This window comes from Pollachius pollachius (assembly GCF_949987615.1).
Source record: "Pollachius pollachius genome assembly, chromosome: 5".
Classification (NCBI taxonomy): domain Eukaryota; kingdom Metazoa; phylum Chordata; class Actinopteri; order Gadiformes; family Gadidae; genus Pollachius; species Pollachius pollachius.
The window spans coordinates 17,602,658-17,629,712 of NC_136938.1; the positions used below are offsets into that span (position 1 = coordinate 17,602,658).

Below are 27,055 nucleotides of genomic sequence, written 5' to 3' on the forward strand. Positions count from 1 at the left end.
GTACCCTAAAATAACTAGACCCAGTCGAATCACATCACACTGTGCCACATTAATTGACAATATTCTCACAAACATCCTAGATAACAACATAATAAGCAGATTATTAATACATTACATTACTGATAATTTACCCATATTTATAGTCTCAATATATCATCAATATATAAAGAAAATGATGTGAATATAGCACATAAGTTTGTTAAGTCGTTTAAACAGTTGTATGATAAAAATTGTCCAGTAAAGGAAGACAGGAGAAAAAATAAACAATGGATCTCAAAAGGACTACAAAATGCTTGCAAAAAGAAGAACACTCTGGGCCCTATTTTAACGGTCTAAAACGCAAGTAAGAAGCGCAAGTAGCTTTGTGGGCGGTTCTATGGCGATGTCGCTAGTTTGCCGGCGCAAAAATTACTCTTGCGCCCCGCGCAAATCTAAAAAGGGTTGGTCTGAAGTAGCCTAGTTACCCGTAGGTGTGGTTTGGGCGTAACGTGCAATAAACCAATGAGAGTGCCAGCTCCCATCCCCTTTAAGAGCCATGAGCGCATTTGAATCTGACGAGTTGATATTTTGACAGCGCGTCTGCAGTCTCCGATGAGACAGATGCACATGAATTTCAAACTTCAAATGGCTCAGTTTATGGCCAAATAATATGGCCTAATTCACACATAGAATAAGGTTTTCTTCCACAACTTCAGAAATACTGAGTCCTCAATTAAATTTCAGCAGAGAAAACTTAACACACATATGATATGCGGTAACTGTGGTTCTATTTAATGATATACGCAATACTTGATAAACACTGTTTCTTATCAGTATTGTATGCATTATCGTTATCGACTTATGTTCCTAATGTGCATGTGTCCCCCCGTTAATATACATTGCCATGGACTGTATTATGTGTTACGCGTTTAGTTTGCGTGTGTTTAAACAGATGGACGCACACACGCGCGCCCGCATTCATTAATTATTTTACACATACACACACGCGCGCCCGCATTCATTCATTCTTTTTAACACTCACTCGCAGTAAAACAATGTTTTCTCACGATCAAATACTCATCAATCCTAAAAGTTATGGGCATGTACACGATGTCTGTGTCAAGAAAATATGTGTTTGCTGTACAGTGTTTGCAGATGCATTGATTTAAAAGTACAACTTATTACCGCTGTATCAGCTGTTCTTTCCCAAATAATTTAACAAGAATGTGTGGCTAGGTAGATGAGAGAAGCAAAGTGTATGCGCGAGGTGCACAAGCAACATTATGTATGCGCCCTTAAAATAGCATCTGAACAACTCGCCACTGACTTTAAACCAGGTATTTCCTGGTTTGTGGCGCAAGTGATTTCTGAGACTGCGAAATAGCACCAGTGAACGTTTGCGCCAGAACACGCCTCCTCCTTTACAGGATTTACAGACGCGTGGCGCAGGAGGGAAAAGAACGCTCTGCGCCAGTTGCAAACTAGCAACGACACATGCGCCAGTGAGAAAGTCGCTTGCGCCGGATGCAAGATAGGGCCCTCTATACAGATGATTTGTTAAACAAAGAACTAAGGAAGCAGAAAATAAATATAAGAAAGACAAAAAATAAGTTAACAAGTACTATGAGAATATGTAAAAAGAATATTATAGTACAATGTTAGAAAATAATAAAAATAATATTAAAAGCATATGGACTATATTAAATAATGTGATTAGAGATACCCCGAGACATACCACTTGCCCCCAGTATTTCAGTGAAATGATAAGAATATTAATAAAATGGAAGAGGTGGTTAACCATTTTAATAATTATTTTGTAAACATTGGACCAACTTTAGCGGAAAAAATACCTATGACTGGCACTTCTCCTCATGATACACCAATCGAAAGTAACCCCAGCTCATCAATATCTTTAAGACATGTACAGCTTTGCAAAACAATGTGAAGGCGATGCATACAGGCCACTATTAATTGATCCCATTTCAGAAAGCTGCTTACAGTAACTAATTTAAACATATTTGCACTGGGAGGAAATGCCCAGAAAACAGATTAAAGTGCAAAAAGAATCGGTAGTTATGATTATTCTGCCACATTGTGCGGTGAATTTTTTGTTTTTTCTCAAGTGTGCCAGTGATTATTCTGCCACGTGCCAGTGGTGGCACGCGTGCATCGATTGTGATGACATTGACATAAAAACACTTAAAAGGGTAATTAAGGGTATCTCTAAACCTTTAGCATACATCTGTAACCTGTCATTAAAAAAAAGACGATTTCCCAATAAAATGAACAGCAGCCAACAGCCAAAGTCCCAACGGTGGGCCAAACTGGCAATAAACACCACTTCACAAATTATAGGCCAATCTCTCTGCGCCCTCAATTCTCAGAAATTCTTGAAAAACTCTTTAATGACAGATTATGCAATTTAATAGATAAATACAAATTACTCACCGACAGCCAATATGGTTTCAGAACAAACTGGTCAACAGCACTAGCCTTAACTGAACTCACAGAAGAAATCACTTACTCCACAGACATTGGCGATCGTGACATTTATAGACTTAAAAAAAGCATTTGATACAATAAATCACAATATATTAACTACAAAACTAGAGCAATGGAATTTGGGGGCTAGTTTTGAAATTTTGAGCTATTTAGAGAGAAGGCAACAGTTTGTGATGATGGATGGATATAAGTCGGAATGCTTGGACATCGTGTGTGGCGTTCCGCAGGGGTCAGTGCTGGGACCAATGTTATTCAACATGCACATCAGTGATGTTTGCAATGTATCAAAATCTCTGAAATGTGTCCTTTTGCAGATGAAACAAATATACTGGTTTCTGGGGAAAACCCTAACCCTAACCCTAACTAAAATAATGATATTTGGAAACTGTTAAAAATCTGAAAACATCCAGGTACAGATAGAGGGTGTAAACTTAGAAAGGGTATATGAATGCAAATTTCTAGGTGTAATTGTTTATGACAGAATGTGCTTGAAACCTCATATAAAACACATACAAACCAAACTATCAAGGAGCATTTTAGTCCTGTCCAAAGCTAAGCACTTCCTGAACAATAAATCACTCTGTATTCTTTATAACTCATTAATCTTACCATATTTGTATTACTGTTCAGAAATCTGGCGAGCCATTAGGTTAATCCATAATGTCAATTTCCTGATCTGGTTGAATTTGAAATCTGCTCAAACAATCTTCAAAGCCAGAAATAGTATGCTACCGAAAAACATACAGGCAATGTTTTCTGAAAGGGAGGGGGGTTAAAAGTTAAGGGGACAGTTCAGGTCCCCAGTTCAGTTCACTTAAGGTCAGCTGCACACGCACACCCAAAAAAGAGCTTTTGTATCAGCATCTATGGAGTTAAGTTCTGGTATAAGTTAAATGTGGAAGTACAGAAAAGCCAAAACATAAGACAGTTTAAAAACAAATATAAAGACACCATCTTCACAAAGTACAGAAATTTAGAAGAGCCTCTGTAACATGGAAATATGTCTGTCATTTTGTAGCATATATGGTATTTTGGGGTCAAGCAGCGAAGCTGCAAGACAATCATTGTTATTGTACGTTTTCCTATTATTGGGGTTAAGCAGCGAAACTGTGAGACAACCATTGTTATTGTAGGTTTTCCTATTATTATTTACCTGCCATGGGAGTCTATGGCAGCCCATAGAACCCCTTGGTAAAAAGTTGTGAAATTTGGCACACTGATTCAGGACAGTACCATGATCGCTCACAGTAATTTTGGGGTAGCTGGCTTAAGATCTCTAGCGCCACCAACAGGTCAAAGTTGTAAATGCATTCATGTTTATATGACCCATTCATCCAATATTCACAAACAAGAAGTTAGCCAGCAAACAGGAAGTTAGCCAATTTCTCAGCAGCCCTTTGACATATCATAACCAAACTTGGTACATAGACCCATGACATCATCATGGGGACACACATTGCATTTGGTGACCTTTGACTTCTAGGGGGCGCTGTAATTAATGAAGACGTGTTTTAACTCCTCTCTCTTTACATGAGTATATTTCAAACTTATTTGCAATGTCTGGTGATACTGTCAGACCTCTTCATATAGCTAATAATTTTTTTCCCATGGAAATATCAGAATTTGGCCGCAATGCTGAAAGTTGTCGAATTCAATTGTACATATCCACAGGCCACAAATTATTTCCAATCCTCATGAAACTTGCCATATATGATCTTCGGACCAAGCTGAACACATTTTTTGAACAGCTTTTTCAAATTCAAAACCGTTTGGCCGTGACAGCCAATCACACTCGCCGGCAAAGCCGCCAAACAGGAAGTAAGCCTGTTCTCAGCAACTCTTTAACATATCATAGCCAAACTTGGTAAAAAGACTCATGACATCATTCCGGGTACACCCAAACAATTTTTTCACCTTTGACCTCAGTGGGAAGTCAAACAGGAAGTGAGCTCATATCTCTGCAAGGCCTTCATGTATCCAAACCAAAGTTGGCTCACAGTCTTATGACCCTATCCTGATGATGCCCAAATAATTGGGAATCATCAATGCCTAGGGGGGTGTTGTTAGCAGCAAGTCTATTCTGGCCCTTAGAAAGCAACTTCAATGTATTTTCATTGTGATAACCTTTTGCCAATATCTTTCATTGTAGGTGAAATTACTGAGACGGTCATCATGTAGCCACCTAACCGATTATGTCTGTCCAGCAAAATTAGTTAATGGAGACCTATTCTGCTTGACCCCCACATTGCTGCTCGCAGCTATATTTGTATTTGTATTTATAATATCTATTCATATTCTATATATAATATAATGTATAATTAGTTACTGCTCAAGAGTTATTTGATAGAACTGAGTAAATATAGTTATTATAGCTTTTTTTATTATATATACGGCCATGTTAAAAATCTATTATTAACTATCCAGGCTAAATTGATCTGTTAAGGGGTAGGAGTAGATACATTTTTTACTTCCTCCTACCCCCTTTTGAGCATTTGGCAAGTGTGTCTGCTTTTGCTTTTGCTTCTGCTAAATTAACAAATACTGACGTTTGGATTGCGATTTGGTTTTAAGCGTCGTAGTTAGTAGCATCATAATGTTTCACTCTAGGGGGGTTATGGAATGAACATAACAACCAACAAAAGTAGGCCTAAATTTAATGAGGGGATTGACACAAATAGGGCGACCAAAGTTGGAGCGAAAGGAAAGAGACCTAGCAAAACATAAACATCTTCTTAAGGGCACGGCTACAGCATTGAATGACATGCAGCAGCTTCTCCAACAAAGTCCAGAGAGAGAGAGAGAGACCTCATGGGTTGATGGCCTGGAGTGATGTCAAGCACAGGCAAAGGCATTTGTTTTCTGGGTAGAACTTTAGAATTACTACTTTTAAGCATTAATAAAGTTGTAGAAAATATTGAATTCAACTTTTATAAAGCATTGTACCTACATGATTATCCATTAGTAAGCATTCCATAATCCAGTGATCACCATGGTTATGAACCAGGCCAACTTTGTTTAGGGTCTAAAACATTGTACATAGCTTTTTAAATTATTGTGTGAATTGAATTGCTTTCTCATGATATTGATGAAGGAACAATGCTCTATAAATTATGAATTCACTATGAAGTCACAATTCAGTAAAACCAAGTTAATCATTCAAAGTTGAACTTATTCTATAGGGCTAACGATTACTATTTTGCAACTTTTTTGGTTTTTAAGTCTCTTGGCAAACCAATGTCAGGGTAAACAATAGATCTTCCCTGTACATGTGCTTCACAACTAATTAGAGGACAGGGAGAAAATAAGGTAGCAAATGGCAACGCAACAAGTTAAGTACAGGGTCCATTGATGTACAGTGCACCTGTTTGTAATGGTTAAGAATGCATGTTGTCACAGGCGAACATGAAGTGGCCCTGGAGACCTCATCCATATCAACATCCAGCCACCCTATCAAAAGATAGAAAAATAGAGCAAATCATATTAAGATGAAGATAGTAAGAAAGAAATTAGACAAAATGACCATCTGCTTCTTACTTCTACATAGAATCTGCATTCCCAATTAAATCTATAAGCAGTTTTTAAAGCAGAGAAAGAGAGAAAGGATGAAAGAATGAGCAAGCGCTGGGTGATTCCATGTTGAATTTCCGTTCCTATTACAGAAGAGCACAGCGCAACGACAGTACATCTGTAAGCTGCACAACTGAAATGTCTCGCTCGACACACTATACAGATGTAAATACTGGGAACGTGATGATGAATCCTGTTTTCATAACTTCTCGATGATAATTCATCAGTATCTGGCTTGTGAAAAATGCATGAATTACTAATTAATGAGGCATTCTGCTACCATTTACATATTCATAAAGGTGTGGCTGAGTAATTGACATATGCATGAGAGAACTGAGTGATGGCTTTGAGATAATAACACATATACCAGGATAGAAGCCATTATTTTGTTAAATTCTTCAAAAAGCTAAGGCGAGATGCTTTTAAATAACCATCATGCATTTATTCTTCCCCAAAGAAATACAGTCAAATGCTTGGGGAGATAAATGTACAGAGGAGAGGCGATGATGTGAAACAGTATGTAAAATTACTTTTTCTGAAATATTTTCCCATGTGTATTTTCAAAAGTTAATTCATGCCAGCATTGCACACTAGCTTGATTGATTTATAAAAGGAAAACCTAAACATATAAGCAATATAGATGCAATGTATTTTCACATTTAAGGGAACACATCCTAATTATTTAACCCATATAGACTTAGATTTAAATGTTAGTTATTTTTGCAATTTCATTAATTGGATTAATTACAAATCCAAAATTCCAATCAAAACAATGCTCTCTGCTAGAAAACTGTGATTTTCCATTACAGCTGGGACAATATTGTTCCCAGGGGCACCCCGGTGCCGCACTGGGTTACAGCGCGTACCATATAGGCACAGTCCTGAACGCAGCACCCCGTGTTCTAATCCTGCCTGTGGTCCTTTGCTGCATGTCCTCCCCTCGATCTCACATATCTTCCTCTTTATCTGACTCTATAATAAAGCATAAAAAATGCAAAAATAACTCTTTCAAATATTGTTCCCTCCACCTTTAATTCCACTACATTTAAAATAGGTTTAGATTTATTAAAAAAATAAATAATATATATGAATATTTATATATATATATATATATATATATATATATTTATATATAAATATACAGATACATACATTGCTACATTGTTCTAAGCGTTGCTGAAAGAAAGTGACAGCTGTGCTGTGATGTCAGCCCATTGAAACAACCCCTTTGAAAGGAGCAGGTCCAAGACTGCTTGGCTGTAGCGAAGGTCTAGGCTACTTCTCAAAGCGGCCCTGTATTGTTTCAGCCTTCTCACAAGGGCTTTGTGAGACTTGGCCCAAATATGGTTCAAGAAAAGCACAAATAACATTCAGATGGTTCCTAGGCTTTCCACACAGCTATGCACCAAAGAATGACAAGTCCAACAAAACCATGACGAGTTTTTCATGAAATCCCATTGTGTTTCCCCATTAACTCCAAGCTGGGCCCTTTCAGCTAGGCCAGAGTCGTGTCTGCATGTCTCGGACATTGCCCCTTCTCTAGCAGCAGTCTTGGCATATACAAAACACTCCACACAGAGACTCATCCACTCCTTTATTCGGCAGAAGAAAACAACATGGCTTTTGGATGCATTGAATTAAGTGGCTGATGGGGGAAGCATTGAAATAATGCAAGCTATGTGACCTTTGTTGGCCAAATGGGCAGATTGACTAAACTGTGAAGTCTGTTGTGTTTCCAAGGGCTTTGTGTTGGGTGGAGAAAGGTGATGGGTAGCTTGCTTTCTCAAGCCCATCAGCTCATATTGTGTAGTGTCTCCAATGCAACCAATTGAGGAAAATACAAAATATTTAGAATAGCTGGAGAATCTCGACTTTTTGGCACTAGCCTGTAACATCATGACTCTTACAAAACATTGATTCAGAATTTCAGCTGGGCTCACAATAATGAATAAATGACCAAAAATGGAATCTAAAGTGTGCATAAAGTGGTTCCATTTATTGAGATAACATTTGTACATTATCCCAAACAAAAATAACGAGAGATGAAAAGTAGGTGAAGGAGTGGTGATGGGGAGCACAAGAAGGATGTTGTTTGGTGGTGCTTAAGTTTGAGTTTAACCTTGCAGGACTTTTGGAAGGCACACCGGAGCATCAGGCACAGGGTACTTGGCAGCTGTGCAGGAAGCCTGGTGGGTCAGCTCTTCTCTGGGAGCAGCTCCTCCATGCTAATCTATTTTAAACCATCTGTGAAATTAGCAAGAATTCTTAAGTCCTTCACCTCCAAGGATTAAAGCACAGCTGAGGGGCTGTACCGTTCTCTCAGACATGGATACAGGTCCGACGACTCGAGGTGGAAATGGAGATCTTGGATTGCCGCCGCAGCTTTTACGCTTTCTCTCCTTGTTTTGTGGCTTGCCACCATTTGTACGTATTAACTGCAGGCATAGTCTTTCAGGGATGTAGTCGAGTCTAGAGGAGGATGGTTTTCTATTCATTTGAAAAAAGGAATTTCAAACACTGAGACGTATTCATTCATAATTCACCATTTATGCATGGTATATACAATAAAAACACCCAAACGTGGTAAAAAAAAATGAAAAGAACATAAGGCTGAGTGCTGCATGCCAAATACTGGGAAAAAATGTTGTACTGTTTTTATATCAGCCATTTCATTACCTGTGCCAGAGGCCTTATAATAGAGCCATGAGTCAAATCTAATAAGCAAGTCAGAGACATAGCAGCTGTTCTTGGGGGAGCCGGGGATCAGTGGTGGCAGCGCTGGACAGTAAAATATTGTTCCATATGCCCCTCAACGCTCATCTTCCCTGCAGCATTTAGTCTTCAGAGTCACGCGATCGCTGCCCTAGGCCTAGCATAGCCTCGACAACGTGGCGGTATTCATTATGATCCAAAGAACCACATCTTTGTACTGTGGTGACAGTTGAAGCAAATGGGTCACTTAGAAACAGTGGTGTAATACACCATACCTCACTGGCTCCCCAATCACACTGCAGCCCCCATCTGGAACACACATTCATAAACACACGAATGAGAGAGAGGGAGAGGGAGGGAGAGAGAGAGAGAGAGAGAGAGAGAGAGAGAGGGGGGGGGGGGGGGGGGAGAGAGAGAGAGAGAAAAAGTGTATCCGCCAAAGGAAATGAGAATTATTGTCACTCACTCAAGATTAAAATGTCAACCACCTCTGCAGCATTTAATTTTTTGTACACCCTGCCCACACACAATAATGCAAATACAAATACATGGCGACGTACAAGGCTGCCATTAGTTGCAGACGGGGTGTGGGAGATTACCATGAGATTTATCGTCACTAGGTATACGTCTAATTTTCCATTTACCGCTGGGTGTTCCTGCTACAGGGAGCTGACATGGGCATCCGTTAGAAACGCCAAGGCCCAATCGGTATCGTTATATAGGAGGTAGAGAGGACAGAATACAGTCCAGTTATTCAATTTGTTGTAGAGAAAAAAAAAATACTTTTATGTTGTTTTCTCAAACGTCTCTCCATGTAAGATTTATATTCCTAACATGTTGCAATAGCATGCTGCCCTCATCGCTTCTGATTTTACATGTTTGTTCCTCCCATTATTGATTTACATCAGAATGCTATGCAAATGGATAATATATGCTGAATTGTAACTGGATTTGTAACTGGATTGAAACTGTCTTTGAATATACTAAGGCAAACATTCAATTGAACCCAGTGTGGGACACAGAGAAGTAATGAAGATAATGAGCAACAGATGGCAGCGTTCCAGGCTGGGATGATGGACATAGACCAGGCTTATAACTCTCAGCCTGACCTCTGGCTCTGGCTCCCTCACTGCTCTGACACAAACACACACACACACACTCACGACCGCACCCATGCACGCACACACACACACACACACACACACACACATACTCACGCATGCACACACATACACACACAAATGCATGCATGCACGTGCGTGCACACACACACACACACACACACACACACACACACGCACACACACACACACGCACACACAAACACACCCGCACACTGGGCCCTGACCTCTGAATGTACACTTTCATCAGGTCAAGGATCCCCAGGGGAATTGCATGTGGTGATTGTTCTTACAGCCGAACTACAATGCAATTATAAAATGCCTGACATCGCTTTGGGGCTTGGGCTTAAGTCAAACACCTCTTTGATGTTAAATCTCTTCAACTGCCTATGTTTCTTCTGACCGGAGAAACGATGGATACATGGGTGTTTCCAGTGTTGCACACTCCCTACCTTCTATGTGAAAATGGAGAAAGCTTTTTGGCATTGTTTACTGTTGAGAATAATTACTTAAAAATGTGTGGGGACATCCCCACAAAGTAATTATCTTAGATAATCTCTCATGATAATATGGTTTAGATTTTTTGGTAATTGTCTGAAATGAACTTTCAAGACATACGTCTGTGTTTACTGACAAGGGCGTAAATATTATCTGAGGAAGGGCAGTGACAGTCTGTGTTTTAGCGAGGGGGATGTAAATCACATTTTAATGTGTATAGCAGAAAGACATTTCTACGTCAGGTATACATGATTTAATGTGTAAAAATAATGCATTTCAATCTGCATACAGACGCTCGTAAATGGGGATGGGGTTTAGGGGATAGACAGAATAGAAAAACGGAAATCCTATTTTAATGGGGAAGCCAGAGATACTCTCAGGAGGCGCTGTTCACCATCAGCTGGAAAAACAGGTTATACTTACATTTAATTTATCAAATTATAAAACTTGTGTAAGATGAAACTGACCTCAAATAGATTTTTGGCTTATGATTTCCCAAATTAGTGTTATAGCCTAGTTAAAGAAATTTGTGTTGAGGTAAAAGTTTTTCACCAGTCCATAACTTCATTGTCTCACTAACAGAATGAAATGTTTTGATAATCATTACAATTAAATAGTTATTAGCAATAATGTTCAGCAATATTTCACCCATTTTGCCTAGCATTCAATTCCTGACCATCAAATGCATCCTTCTGTGTAGTTTAACCACAGCCTGTTTTGACTCCATTTAATTGTGTTGAAAAGGCTAAGGACACCCTTCAAGATACATTTTCCAACTGCTCTTAATATCATGCTATTTATATACGACCAATGGGAACGCCGCTTATTGGCGCAAGTATATGTCAACTACTTCCTGTAAATACTTCTGGCCAATCTACTTGAGCAACTCATTCGAGTATAGTGATAGTGACAAAAAAAAACATTCAAACTTTAAAACAAAATGTCTCTTTAATTTGTAAGTGTCAACAGCAGTACAAAAGATGGAGTGATGGTGAGATGTTTTTTTGTCACACAATGTTTTTTACTCGTTTACAGAAAAGGAGAAAGTTCTTGAGGTAAATGATCTCAAACAGGCAGTTATACAGCGCATGACTGCCTTTTTACGTCAATGGACTAATTACATACAGAAAATGGTGTTACATTATAATTTGCCTAAATGCATCCTGTAGGGAGGACCATCTAAACATTTGAACACATTTCCAAGGTGCGACATACCCCCCTCCCCGAAGCCCCAACGTGTCACTCTTCCGGTTTGAAGTCGTTTCAAATAGTGTATTAATACTACCAAAGCAAGAGGGGATTGTTCCCCAAACACACCACTGTTGAATTAATTTTACCTCACGTCAATACTGCACATGGAAACCAAAGACTTGCTGGTTTACACTTTGAAGCCAAGCAAAAAATCAAAAACAAAAAACGTAAAATAGTTTAGTACCATTGTCTTTTTTTTCCTTTTAACAATAACATCCTTAGCAAATAATTGATTTTTGTGTACTGTATAAAGGAGAATGTGAACAGAAATGTAATGGCAACCGTTTTAGGTTGAATTAAAAACTTTACACTGGACTGTACAAGATATTATGATAAACTATTTACATATTCAGAAATATTTTTTTTTCAAAGCAGCAACAGACACTATGTATTTCATTTACTCTAATAACACCCAAACAATACTTGACATGGGTCTAGGTACCTGCCAGGATAAGGGATTCTATGCACAGAACTGTACCAGGCTGCCAGCAATCTCAAATGAACGGCCCCAATACTCTAAGAGCCACACAGTGTTGCTTAAGACAAAATAAGCTCAAAAGCAAAGTTCTGTAAAGACAACTAGAAATGCTGTCCTGAACCATTGATACACGTAAGAACGCCAGCTAGCATCTCTGTCCAGCATATCAGTGAATTGTGCTGATTAACTTAATTAGAGAGAATAATCCCCACCATATACATCACAGAGTTCAGACAGGCAAAAACAAAATGTACAGTAAGTAATGTTGAAACAGCATTACAAGTCTTCAGTTTTGAATCAAATGCAACGGCATCTCTTATAGTTAGATTGATAAAGGGGTTGTATGGAGCTAAACTGCTGATGGCTGGGTAGTCTACAAGAACAAGTTCATTAAAATTAGCAACATATAAAAATGGCAAAGAGAATATAGAGTAAGAATGCACTCGGGTGACTGCATTATTCCATGTTAAAAACTAATAAATACTTGCACACTCCCAACTTGTAAAAAAACTACAAGAATGTCAGTTGTGTTTTCAACAAAGAAATGTTCATAAAAAAACAACGTTTGTTCATTCCTATACTGTGTAAATGCAAGCCAAATACATGCATGTTTATTATTATTTGTATTAGTATTGCTCCTCAAAAATAATCCTCTTCTAATGAGTGCTTTACCTAGCCAAAACACAAGTTGGATTATACATTATATGAATGCCGTGGTTGAAATAACTCACTTTTGTTAAGTGTTTGTAGTACCTTATTTGTGATAACTTTACTTGTCATATCAAAAAGATTTAGATTGTAAATACTGATTTATTTTTTCATTGATTTGTCTTTAAATTGGGAAGATTATCAAAACATCACTATCTAAGGTCCTGCTCTCCTGGGAGAAATATTCAGCATCTACGTGAGGTACAGTGACTTGTCAGGCTTTAAAGACATACATGCACATACAAAAATGTAAAAACAAAATGATCAAATACATAACTTATACTTCATTAAGTACCCATGGGAAAAAAATAAAATCTATTTCCAATGTTATATTTACAATAAACGCCAAACGAGATGGCAAATATATTGAAATGCTTTTTGTTCTGCAGTCTAATCGGTGAGTTTTAATTCTGTCGATTTGATTGTCCATTTGTTGACTAATGGTTAACCAACAATTTTAGAGCCAATAGTGGCTAATAAATATATTAAAACATGAATACACGCGACAGACAATATACAATGGACTTCTGACCTATAATGTATTTCTAACCAGCCGCTCTGCATGTAGGATGTTGAATTTCTCTCCCTCTCTCTCTGTCTTTCTCTCTGTTGACTCTCTTCCTAGGCAGCCCTGACCTGAAGCTTAAACAAAATGTTCAATCATCACATGGATCTTTGCATAAATAAACAAAATAAGCAGACAGAAAAATATTTGAAGACTTGAATCAGGTGTCTGACAAGACACACTTGAGTTCAAATGCGGAAATGGTATTTTCTTTTTTACTCAGCAAACAGCTTCACATTACTCAGAATTGATAAAAATACAATTTATATCCAGTGCTTGTTAACACTTATGAAACAGCATCTCCTCAAGAGATATGAGTTCTTGTTGTCATAATTTTCTTTTTTTTGTTCTTTTTTTTTTTTTTGCTATATAGCACAGTCAAGTTTCAGTTCCATCGAGAGTCCGTTTTCACTACCAGCCCACTGAATCGGATTGGCATGGTCATGAAAATATTTACAATCACATACAAATTAGTTAATCCACCAGCAAACAGGAGTAACAGCTTAAAAACACCAGACGGGTCGACCTGGAGGGAAATCCTTTACAAGTTTCTTTGTGGGTTAGCTATCCTAGAAGCATGTGCTGTGCCTCAAAACAAGAGCAACACAATAAAGAAAAAGAATGGAAACAAAACTAAAAATGAACAGTGAGGTGTTTCAAACTTACAAACTGACGTGGATGAATGCGTTTAATGGCGGAGACAATGCCATAACAGCCAGCTTTGAATTTCTTTCACATACTATATATATACATCAATTTGTACCAATTCAATCTAAGCGAGTGATGCAGTGACCAACAGTGGAGATCCTGCCCAGTAAGAGCCAGAGACTATTTGGGTCTCTTACGAAACTCTAGGCTCCTACTTTAGGTCGACAGGTTCAAGGGCAAAAGGAGAATAGCTGGAACCATGCATTAATAATGCAGTATATGAGATGATTGCCACTCGTCACTCATTTCAATAATCCCCCACAGCTTGATGTACTTGTTCCATCTGCTCACCAGCGCCTGGTGCCTGGGCCAGCGTGGCGGCCCCTGTTGAGGCCTTCCTGCTCACACACTTTGATGGAGGCAACACAATGAGCGATGCACATCCTATATTTATTGTTCCCCCCTCCCGCCTATTCCTCCTGGTAAGCACCTCCGTCTGACCCCCCACTCCTTGCCCGGAGCCAGATGGCGCACCCCTGGGTGTTTTAGGGTTGGACGCGGGGCAGGCGACGGGGGATGTGGGGGGGACACTTAGACCCCTCTACCCCCCGCAAAGCGGGAGGGAGGTCTTGCTAGAGAAAGCCTGTACCACCGCTGGAGCTGGGTTCAGCCCAGAGCAAGCTCCTGAAGGCCGACTCCTATTTTGTTAGCTGTGTACTCGTGCATTAAATGCAAAAGATAAGTGCCTTTCCAAAGTGTCGGCGTACGATGACGAGTAGCACAACATGCTTCAATCTAGCGAGGGAAGTATGTTGAGGAGAAGTGCTATGTAAAGAAATATGCAGATACAGAGAAATGCATAACAATAAACGTCACACGTTAGTTTATACAGTAGCCTTGCTGTGTGTGGTACATTTGACCTTGTCTGGTTCCGGGAATAAACCAGCCCAAGACTGCCGCTGTAATCAACTGAAGGCATCAACAAGATAACCAAACCTTTCCTTAAGACTTCTTAGTGTCAATTTAAGATTTACAATGTCTCTAAAGACTGGATTGTAGGAGGAAAAAAAAAAGTTTAAGACCAAAGACTTTAAACATGTCCTCCAAATGGGGCTCAAGTGTTTAACAGAATGCAGTGTGGAGTCACAATGTACAACATCACTTTGAGATTGTAATGCTCCCAAAGCTGCCTTTTGCTGCTGGTCCAAAGGGGCAGATTGGATGCGTTTGGCCCTTTAGCGTCCTGGCCTGATTACAGTCATTCTGATTAAGAACTTAGTGAGTAAGACTAGATTGGAGAGCTAGAAACAAGAGGCTGATGCGGCGGCACAAGACTTAACTGCTCTACAGGAGACATTGGAGGGGGTGGGTCAGGGCTGATGATCACTGCATTATGGGCTCCCAGGAAGCAGCATTGCAAGTCACCGCATCACCAAGACGCCATATCACTTGCTACGCCCGCTTTAAAGTTCCTGAGTACTATTTGTTTTTACGTTGTATTTCCTGCTCGGATAAACGAAAAAGGAAGAAAGACTGAAGCTGCACTAAGAGGTCAAGAGATTGTCTAAGACTCATGCGGCCTCTCTCAAAAGATCTTGAAAGGTTTTAAGGAGAAAATTATAAATGTTTGGCACTTCTGCACAAAATGGTACAGTTTGTATAATTATAATAATAATAAGAATTCCATTGTTGTATAACTCCTTAAGAATGAAATAGTATGCCTATACTTAAATTCAGATTGAAAACATTCAAAAGCTGGTTCCTGTCACAGCATACCTGAGTGAGAACAGATTTCCCATCACAAACAGTAATGTAACATATCATAAGCATCAAACTGATGTGAAAAAGGTAAATTACTTTAAGAATAACAGATTTATATCAAATACTAAATTTCAAGTTCCAATGGTACGCTCAAACCCAATTGTGTAAATGTCCATGATAACGACATAAAAATGAACAGCGAGATAAAAAAAAAAGAAAAAACAAACTACAACCAAACTGCTTTACACACACTGTAGAAAACACTTAAGACCCAATATGTGTTGATCTCATGAAGCCACGTCCGCATGCTGGCTCGTGGAGGATACATCATTAAGAGAGTTTCTCTTTTTTTTCTTAAGTCATCTATTTACTTTGAACTCAATGTTTTTTTTTTTTCATTTTCTCTCCCCCCCTGCTCCCCTCCTCCCTTCAGATCAGTCTCTGGGCTCCTCGGGCCAATCCGCTTTTCGGATGAGTTTCGTGGTGTGTTGCGCGTGCGTCCGGTACGCCCACCCCCAACGGTTCTGACTGGTGTTTGTTTTGCTGTGAGCGGGCCTTAGGTGGCGCTGACGGGCTCCGGCGCCTCGTTCTCGCTGCTATAGTCCGACTTGGGCTCCTCCTCAAAGTCCTCGTACAGGTCCATCTCCTCCTCGCCGTTGGGGCGCTCGCTGCTGCTGTTCACCAGCAGGGGGCTGGGCTCAAGCTTCATGTTGAAGGTGCTCTGGATGACGGGGAGCGGGGGCTCGGGACTGGCCGACGCGCTTGAGCACTCGGAGGTCATCTGAGGGGAGGGTGTGGTGGTCGCCATGGTTATGGCCCCGGGGTAGACAACACCCGCACTGGTGCTGATGGGGATCTGCGCCTGCTGACTGCACGGGTGGAGGGAGGGAGGGAGGGAGAGAGAGAGAGAGGGCGGGAGAGAGAGGGCGGGCGAGAGAGAGAGGGCGAGAGAGAGAGAGAGAGAGAGAGAGAATGAGAGAGAGAGGGAGGGAGAGAGAGGGCGGGCGAGAGAGAGAGCGAGAGAGAGAGAGAGAGAGAGATCAATTGGAGGGGACAAAGAAGGAAATGGGGGGAAAAAAGATGTGGGAATTTAGTCTAAAATCTAATGATTTACTTTTACACAAAAAATAAAAGAATCAATAGATAGGAACTAAAGAGAATGCTGAACAAACAAAGTTGTTTGACGCCAACCAAAACACAGTCTGGTCTCAGGCACTTAAACTTGGAATGTAGAATTTAGCGTTCACTAGCTCTGTGGAAATAATTTGGGAAAAGAGAAAGTCTCCTGACAGCTCCTGTTTAGACCATTTTTTTTCATATTGTAATAGTTTATTGGCGACATAAAGCCACTGTTTCTGTTCTGCTGTTGTACTGGATGATTGAAAATCCAGCCAGCGTGCAGCTTACGACGGACACAGGAATAGCACCTGGAGAAGCTTCTCCTGGCCGGCCGCACGGCAGTAAATTAAACAATTCACCGTGTAGGTCTAGACAGCTGTTCTTAGGCTTAATGTCCTGTAATCAAGTCTCTATCTGTCTTCAGTACAGCCCTCACATTATCAACAATCGAGTTCACAGAGCATGTTATGTACAAAAAGTTTACGTTTACATTTAACTTTATCAAACTAAACTCACACACACCTACACATTTACATATTTTTTAAATAACGTCAAATGTTCATGGAATCATTGATATGTGTTTAGGAGTCACTGTTTATAGGACAGTAACTGTGCACCTACCCCACAGTGAAGAACTGCCTCATTTCTTGTCGTCGTGAGCGCATCATCTGCTTGTACTCGCCAATGCGGAGCTTCTTACCGTCGATAATGCAGGTCCGCTTGGGTCGGGGCTTGTACTTGTAGTTAGGGTACTTCTCTAGGTGAATTTTACTGAGGCGGGCCTGTTCCTCATAGTAAGGCTGCTTTTCCTGGTTAGACATGGACTTCCACCTTGAACCTACAAGCAAAACAAATGTTCAATTTCAATTGAAAAAAGTAATTAAACTAAATTGTATTTGAAAAGAAGAAAGCTTCAATAGGAATCTTTTGTGGCTTCATAAAAAACAAACAGCTATCGGGAAAGGTGCAAACTTTCCTTTTCCTGTTCGAGGTTACATTCTGATGGCCATGTTCTCTCTTGTGTGCACATTACTGGGAGATGGGTGACAACCGGCCGGTGTATTAAACACAGCTAGCTCTACAGCATGCGGCGCTGTGGGTACCAGTATGTTTAATAACCCTGAGCTATGGCCTCTCAGGGCTGGGGGGACGAGACCCATTTAGCCTCTGTCATTTTTCATGACAAACACTTACGGCAGTGACGTGCTGTAAATCCATCTGTACACCGTAGTGGCTTGATCCACGGCATCCAATAAGATAAGACCCCTCCCCTATCCACCAAACAAGCCCTGACCCCCTCAGCGACACACACTCCAACCCCACCACCAACCATCCCTTCCCCTGCTCTTAAACAGAATACAGATGTTCCCTTACACAGAGGACATCCTCTGCATCCTGTGTACATTGGCAGTGAGCAATACATGTACATAAGTAATCTGTGGCTCTTGAGCGAAGCTATACACAACGCGAGAACATATTGAGAACATATTGATTCAAGGTTACTGGATAATTGGTGTTCACTGCAGTCCTTCTTTTCCATGAACTAGCAACGGCCTAATGAGGAAAGGTTACCCAGGATTTTGCTGATGTTGGAGTTGTGCATGTCAGGGAAGGCCTGGAGGATCTTGCGCCGCTCGTCCTTGGCCCAGACCATGAAGGCGTTCATGGGCCTCTTGATGTGGGGCTCGGTAGTGTTGCGCCCTCGGGCCTCCCTGTAGACCCGTGCCTCGGTGGTGCTGGCGCCTCCTGTTGGCCAACAATAATAGGGTTGTGCTTTATGGGCTGAGCCATTGACTTCTTTGCGCCCTGGAAAATGCCAGAGCAAGAAGAGGAAGAGACAACGAAGACCGTTAATCACATGACATGAGCCGTCGCTCCGTCTCCCCCTTATCCACCGTCACAGTCATCACAGCTTCAAGTCAAGCGTTTGCCTCCGATACACCCGGGGAGTCCCATACACGGGCGCTTTTACTACCGAATCTGACACATGTGCATCCTTAACATAGAGAAGATGCTGTGGGCAGACTGTTGGAGGAGGACTGATGGAGGACCACAGTATGGAGCTGAACAACCTCAGTTTGACATGAAGCCAAACTAGAGGCTTCAATACAAGTTCTTAATGTTGTCTCTCTCCTGCTTATATCAATGTGACAGTCCTAAACAAATCAAACAAATGCACAAGCCAACTTTAATAGGGCAATATCAGGAAGTGTTGACTGCCAAACTCTACACAACTTTTTTTCAGAGAACATTTCAACACATATATCCAAGTCAAGTCAAGCTAAGACACATTCCTTCTTTTAAATATATGCATGCATGGACGCATATTCACAAACACAAGGCAAGTGCACACACATACACACACACACACACACACACAAACACACACAGACACACACACACACACACACACACACACACACACAAGCACACTCACACAAACACAAAAACAACTCAGGCATACAGTTAACATGAGTGAGCAAAGAGCCGCTTCTCAATCAAGCCATTGACAATCAGCATAAGAGAGTTTCTCTCTCCGTATTAAACTGTACATCTGACTGATAATGATTTCTGTTTGCATCCGCATTTGCTTCCTTTTATATGCTAGATGTGAAAGAATTAAATAAAAGCACTATGAATATTTAAACAAACAAAAACATGTTGATAAACAAGGCATGAAAAATAAGATTAAAAAAACGCTTTCCATATGCTACGATACATCTTTAATGAAGTCAAATGTGGAAAAGAAAGCTTGGGATGACTCATGCATATTTCATCACGCACATGTGAAGCGTTCTCATTAGGCCATCCCATTGCGAGCTTGGCACCCGTTACCTGGGGTTTCATCTCTATTATTATTTCAGTTGATCAACACAAATAATTCTTATTGAGTAATGTCTGGCAAAATGGATTTAGGAGTAGTCGGTTGATTTGGTGTATTTAAATTATTATTTTCTTTGTCTTTTTATTGTATTCATTGAAATAATTATACAAAGTAGCACACATGACCTGTTCATGGTTGTTAAACCTTGTGAAATAGAGTTTCAACAAGGCACAGTTTATTGACACAAAGGTCATGTTGTGCCTCAGGGAAAAATGAGTTACAGCCGCCGTGGGGATAAAAACATTTTTCATGCAGTGATTTTTCAGAGTCACGGTATTTTCATGCATTACTCATTACCTTGTCAGGCTTCATGTGCTAAGTAATGGCATGATAATATCATGCGTTACTGATTACTAAGTCAGGCTTCATGTGCTAAGTAATGAGTAACGCATGATACTCAGACATGATAATATCATGTGGTACTGATTACTTAGTCAGGCTTCATGTGCTAAGTAATGAGTAATGCATGGTAATATCATTGCTCTCTTTACTTAGTCAGGCTTCGTATGCTCTGGGTCTCTGATTTTATTCTTACCGTCTGAGTCGAGAAGCCAATGAATAATCTCAGATTTTCCTAGCTATAAAACACTACAGATCAACGCAATTATAAAATGTTAGGTCTGACGTGATTCCTCAACACAATTATCAAATGATCAAACCCACTCTGTTATTAATTTGATTACGCTGCACTTGGCTTTTTGTTCTCTTGTATTGCCAGGGACATCGAGTTTCTCTTCGCCTGTCAGCTCGCCCCTAAGCCAACAGGAATTCAGGAATAATACACTACTTTGGCCGCCACCGATCGGCACAGTACGTTAATTTCATTTAGCATGCACTCACTGTACAGGATGAATTGATTTCACTTTGTTTGGTTTTGACAACCGTGTTTATTGTGCAATGAAATGTGGTGTGGCGGCAGGGTTGACAGTATCCATCAACGCGGGGCAATCTGCTGACTGCCAGGCCAGATGAAGGTATTCATTAGCTCAGGAGCGGGCGCTCACTCAGACACGACAGCCACTGTCTGCCCCGTGAAATCGCTGGCTCTAATTTACGACGGCTCCCATGCCATTACTCTATCACTGACACTGATTCAGCAATTTATATACTGGCGTGCATGCACGCGGGCATAGGTGAGTTTCTTACGAGTAAGGGGGGCATCGAACAACAAGCTGCCATCAGCCAGTGCTTCAGACACAGTTAGATGGGAAACCATGCAATTGACTTACTTCATTAAGGATTGCTGCATGGGTGGTGGTAAGTGGGGGGGCATAGATTTTTGTTGCCTCGTACCATGTCATCTGGTATGGACTTATGTTTATTTTTTTGGTGGGATGGCTTCAGTAAGCCATAGGAAAGTATGACACGTATAACGTCGACGAAATACTCTGTGAGAAAAAATGAGATCTATTTCACTCCCAAGGCAGAAAATGAGTGAGAGATTTGTTTCCAAACACGGGACAATTTGAGGTGCCAAGAATGTGCAGGGCACAGGGTGTCTGGGCCCTCTGAGTGGCGGGACTTGAAAAGGAACCTGCGCGTTTCAGCCACGTCCATTGCGGAAGACGCCAGTCTCAGCAAGACCACGTACAGAGAGCGCCGCATGCAATTAGGTGCTTTATTGTTTGCATATTTTCATCTACGTAAATATGACACTATTTGGGCATTTTGCAAATGCATATTAACTATAATTTCTTGGGGAAGGGGGGGGGGGGGCATTTAGAAATCAGTTAGCTAGGTAAGTGATTGTATAAATAAACACAGATGTTAAGCATTAACAGAGACAAGCCCCCTGTGTGGCGCTGGGGAAGAGGGGCTGCGGAGGGAACGCTGCTTAATAGAATTTATTGTGATTCATGAGACCTGCAGCCCAGTGTGACAGAGCAATATAAGAATCCCCCTTTTAATTTGTCTCTCCTGAAAACACTGCAAATGAGCGGCATGAATTACAGCAAGAGAAGAAAAAAAATGAAAACGGTTCGGTGTGTGGGGGGAAGGGGGGTGAGGGGGAGAGGAGAGGGAGGAGAGGCTGAGTGGTTGGGTCTAGAAAAAACAAAACAAAAGGAGCAACGCCAGACAGGAAAAGTGAAGAGAGAAGTGGGATTTAATGCGCAACTAAGAGAGAGGGCACAGAAGAATACGAGAAGAAGAAGAAAAGCACAAACAGAAAAAGGGTATAGCCTCGCACCTGTGCAAGGCAGGCTGAGACTCGATCAGAGCCAGCCAGAGGGTAGTGCTGCCCCGGCCCTCTCATTCCCCTCTCACCCCCCCCAAACTCGCCCCACCTCCGCTGCCTTTGTTCCACACGCAGACACTTACTGTCACCCAGGAATCCGCTCAAGAGGACAAGCCTCAGTGATCGTGCAACAATCAGTCAGCCTCCGTAGGAGGATCAGGCTGCAGGTATTTACTCACAACGGGACCAACGGGACCCCTCCCTCAGAGCGAGGAGGATCCCAGAAATAATGGCTCCTGACAGGTAGAACAAAGGCTGAGACCGGGCTGGAAAAACAGCCAGGCCTATCTAACCATTACAAATTGCAGGTAATTTAGGCCCTGCCTTAATAATGTATATTCTTTCAGAGGTCAGGTGATCCCACGGCCATTAAAAATATACAGTGGGGTTGTAGAGTAATTATGCCGTCTTTGTGTGTGTGCGCGTCTGGCAGAATTGGAACAAACGCCTGGCATGTTTGGACATGCTGACTATAGCTTTTACTTTTGCCTGTTCTATTCCCTCTTACATACCATCAGAAAAAGAGTGGTAGTTGATACGTTCCTCTTTGTGACACACCCACACACAAAGTTTATTAAACACAAATACTATTTGATAACTCAATTAAGAAATGTTTTAAGTTCCTTGGTAGTCTTCTCACATATTGTTTTTCAACCATTTGATATTCGTGACACAAAAAAGCCTAAAGTGAGGGCAAAAATTTAGGCTTTCAGACAACAGGAAACCAGAGGTTTATTCCTGCGTACTCAATGTGGAGTTAAAATCATAAGCCAAAGCTCCAGCCACTTTGACCAGCTACCAATCAACAGTAATTCATCTTGTGACGTGTGGATAAACACCCATAGTGTCACTGTTGTTGCTGCGGCCGTCCCATGAGGAAACGATCATCGTCACTACTTGGTGCGCTACGGCTCCCGCCCCGTTGCTCTCTGCTCTGTTGATGATGTCAAAGTGCGCCATTCCATAAACTGTGTCTCCTGCTTCCTCAGGATCCCTCAACGGCTCCCTTTGTTCTCCCTGGACCCTGGGTGACGGGGGTGGCTAGGGTAAACACACAGCCCCAGCACCAGACTCACTACACGCTGCCATATGTGAATGAACAAAGGAACCCGGGCTGAGGCCTTTGTGGTATGCCTTAATGTTTTTCATCTGAGCCCAGAAAGACCTAATGAATTTGTGGTGTGGGTTCCTGCGTGTGGCTCGTGGCTTTTGCAAAAAAAAAGAGAGAAGGAAATTCTATCTATTTCCATTCCTCTGCCGGCGCTATTTTCCAATGGCCCTCGTTAGGACTTTGGCAGCTGTTAATTGGGTTGCTGCATGCTTTGCAAATATTAGTTTAGGCGGCCTGGAGCTCTCGGAGAGCGGCGGCGCTGACAGGGGCTCTGCTGTACACGGGGCCGGCTGAATGCTACTGCTCTGTTGGGCCAGGCAGAGCCGTTACACGCTAGGGGTCTTCACACTCAATCTGTGGGCTGTGGGCTGTGGGCTGCGCCCCGGTAGTTTTCCCCTTGATGGTGCCGGGACATATTTTTGTTTTGCGCTCCAAGTGACCAAAATGCTGCATCACGGTGGTAATGTAATGACTTATTTGGTTAAGTGAGTCATTCTTAAATGATCTAGTTTGCCTGATTAGAGGTGGAAAAGGCCTTCAGTAATAAAAAAAAAGCCTTGCTCTAAGGTAATAATCTATGATTTGTTAATCACCTGAGAAAAGAAATGATGGCCCAAAATGTACTCCAAAATAAGTCACCAAAAAATCCACAGGTTTTGGGATGCGTCAAAACATAAATAAGCATGTGTAAAAAATATTTAATGTGGCCTATCGTCATAAGGCACCACTGTAGATCATCTGCTCGGCTGTGTTTTTCCTGTTCTTGGAAGTTGAAAGAGTCAAACAGATATATATATACTTTTTGAGGGAGGGGGGTTAGAGTTTAAATGGTGACTGTGTTTTTGAGTTATGCGTGGCTCCCTGGCCCTCACTCATGCCTGTTCTCTCTGGGAAGCAGAGCTAACCTCTGTCTAGTCCTAATCCGCAGCCTACTGGGAACGCCGACGGGAGATGCCTGGCTCCCCCCACCCCCCACTTCCCCCTACCCACCACAAGACTTAAAAAGGACACAAGAGAAAGCGGTGCGCGCCCTGCTTTGGTCCTGACACTCCGGCAGCCCCGGTAGTAAGGTTCCCACTGGGGGAGGAGGCTGGACAAGGAGACGGGGAGCACGTCTTCCTCCCCGGAGGCCGAGAGGGGTGGGAGAGGCCGTGGCGCTCAAGGCTCACATGGGAAAAAACATGCCGGTGAAACCACTAAGTGCCAGTCAAATTCTAATCTTCATTACTGGGTGTGATGTGAAAACTGAGGATGAATAATTGAGGCGTCTACTTTGGTGGTAGTGAATAACAATTATATGGGAGGGGAAAATGATGACCTTTATGCCAATATTGTTTTTGTAACGTATTACGCATGAGGCTATTGGGGTAAAATCAAACCGAGTGTTTTGTAACAGACTGTTCCCTTATGCGGCGTCTGAGGTCTTGCATTGTCCCGAGAAATATCTTCCCCTCTTCCTCAAGAGTCGTTCAACCATCAAAGGTGAGTCACATCCACTTTCCTCCCTTTGCGTTGCTCTGAAGTACCATGGAAACTGACACAAATATTTACGCCAGACAAACATGGGTGCATTGAGGTAGCGCTTGCTTCTGTGTTGGAGCCAGCACCACAAAGGGGGCTGACGCTGTGTCACACCGGTGCTACCTGAATTTACACCCCTCGGCCCGGGACCTCAAACAAGCAGAGGTGCAACACAAGCCAAGGCTGGAGAAGAGCCAGCTTTGTCCTCAGGCAGCCCTCCACCCCTCTCGGTCCTCCACTCACCTACGTATGAAAACCTTCGAGCCGCGGTATGCTACTACAGACAGCTTCCATTACACGGTCAAAAACACACCAGCCACACACACACGCACACACAAGCACACACAGACACGCACACACATTCAGAGTTTCACCAAGAAAAATACACACACACACACACACAAACATTTAGACGTTTAGACGCAGACACACACACCCAGACACTCTCACACTGGATGCTCATATACACACCCAGACACTCTCACACCCAACACACCCCCCCAACCTTAGCACACACAAAAACACTCACACACAGTCGGTTCTCTTGGGAACTTAACTCAATATAGCCTGCAATCTAGATTTTTGCATAAAAAATGCCATCTAATCATTAGAACACTTTGAGGGCTTCTGTAAGCATGTAATTATTGCTGCTGTGAATTTAATCTAGAAGGGCTGTGATTGTCAGAGATTACAAATCTCTAACAAAAGCTGGTGATATAAATATAGATAGACATAAAAAAAAAAAATTCTACTATGGAAAATATATAAAGAACTTACCATCGAGGTCTTCTGGCCTGGTGAGGTCGATGACTCTATGGCCAATCTTTCCATCTTCACCCAACTTGCCAAGATGGTGCCCAAGGCTCTCAAAATGAGCCCTTTCCTGGAGGAAGACACAAACAGTCAGGGGCAGAAATAAGTCGATACACCCCCTTTTTACACACACAACGACAGCCAAAACACATAGACGGGGAATGGTAAAAGCACTGTATCAGAAATCTCAAGAAGCTCCGTAAATGGAGCTCCTTTGAAATACTGCTCTTTTGACACAAGCAAAGATGTTGCTTTCTCTCCTTTCTCATCTCGGCATTCAACAGCCAGCATAATGGATGACAGCGAGGCGGTGGAGAGACAGTGAGGTCCAGGGGTGCTGTAAATAGATTTACAGCAGGAATACGTTGTGATCCCGGCCACACAATGGGGGCTGTGGCCCTCTTTGCAGCGCTCAGATTTTCCTCTGTAATCTTCCCCCTCCATCCAGCGCCCCTTCCCCGGTCTGTGGCGCCCTGCGCGCAGCGGCCCATCATTTATTCAGAGTTCATGCTTTGGAGAACACACCGTGTTTTCCCTTTTGTCGTGTCGCTTTATGCTCAGATTAAGCTTGGCATCATGTTGTACTTGACGCACAATGAAACCCTGTCATTCACTCCGCTCAGTGACAATATTAAATGTCATGTCCGTGTGCATTTACAGAATAAAATAACAGCTTTCGGGGGCCCTCCTGAATAGTTGCTGCGCATTACACTTAATGTATTATGCAGGGGGAGAGTGGCGACTGCTGCTGGCTCCATTGTTGGATGACCTAGTTCCTCGGTGAATACACAAGGCATTAGCAGAGGGCTGTCTTCCTCTCTAAAGACTCAAGTAGAAGATGGACACTTTGACTCTGCATGATACAAATAATCTCCGCCCCCTCCCCCTCCCAGGTTCCACCCGGATGACACTAAAAGCAGGCATGTTGCTGCAGCCTTTCAGTGAACAGCATTTGTTTTACTCCCAGGGTGAGTGTTCAATCTCCGAGCAGAGGTGCACTGTCTGCCCTAACCCCTGCTATCACCTCTATCATCACATGCGCGCACACACACACACACACACACACACACACACACACACACACACACACACACACACACACACACACACACACACACACACACACTCTTTCTCAGGTGTGATTCTCAACACAAAGCTAACAGCTCCCCGGCTGCCACACACAACCCCCCACACACACAGACGGCGGTGGCGGCAGCGCCACTGACACCGGTGTGCACATGAATCTTTCAGCCCCTCTGTTGTTCTCTTCTCACTCAAACGTTTTGTTTGTTTTCCACCGTTTCTCACATGGGAGTTAATGTACACATTTACCCCTCACTGAGCCAGCCCAGATACACTTTGACTTCTGTTGTGGTTTGCCCTAATACTAGATGTATATAGTCAAACATATATATTGATATAGCAAAACACATCAAATATTTACATATTTGTATGAATACAATTATCCTATTAGTCTGAAAGGCAAAATCTTAAAAATTGTTATGTCCATGAAATGCAAGACAAGGGATCATGCGTTGCATTTGAGGCTTTTCACAGAGTCTTGCGTGTCCTCTTGCTTTT

The 27,055-nt window shown here is 41.9% G+C and overlaps 1 protein-coding gene across 6 annotated transcripts in view; it reads right to left on the minus strand.

Annotated features, from left to right (window-relative positions):
- Positions 1-11,329: 11,329 nt before the first annotated feature.
- Positions 11,330-27,055, minus strand: part of sox6 (SRY-box transcription factor 6) — a 135,363-nt gene continuing 119,637 nt past the window's right edge. For 3 of the 6 annotated variants that reach the window (XM_079736655.1, XM_079736654.1, XM_079736653.1), the window contains 4 exons: positions 25,439-25,544; positions 18,482-18,715; positions 17,531-17,747; positions 11,330-16,659 (listed from right to left, as the gene is read on the minus strand). In XM_079736655.1, the coding sequence (XP_079592781.1) occupies positions 16,347-16,659; positions 17,531-17,747; positions 18,482-18,715; positions 25,439-25,544 (870 nt within the window). In that variant the 3' untranslated portion in view covers positions 11,330-16,346. The remainder of the gene's footprint in view (positions 16,660-17,530; positions 17,748-18,481; positions 18,716-25,438; positions 25,545-27,055) is intronic. The other 3 variants (XM_079736657.1, XM_079736656.1, XM_079736658.1) reach the window with 2 other exon arrangements.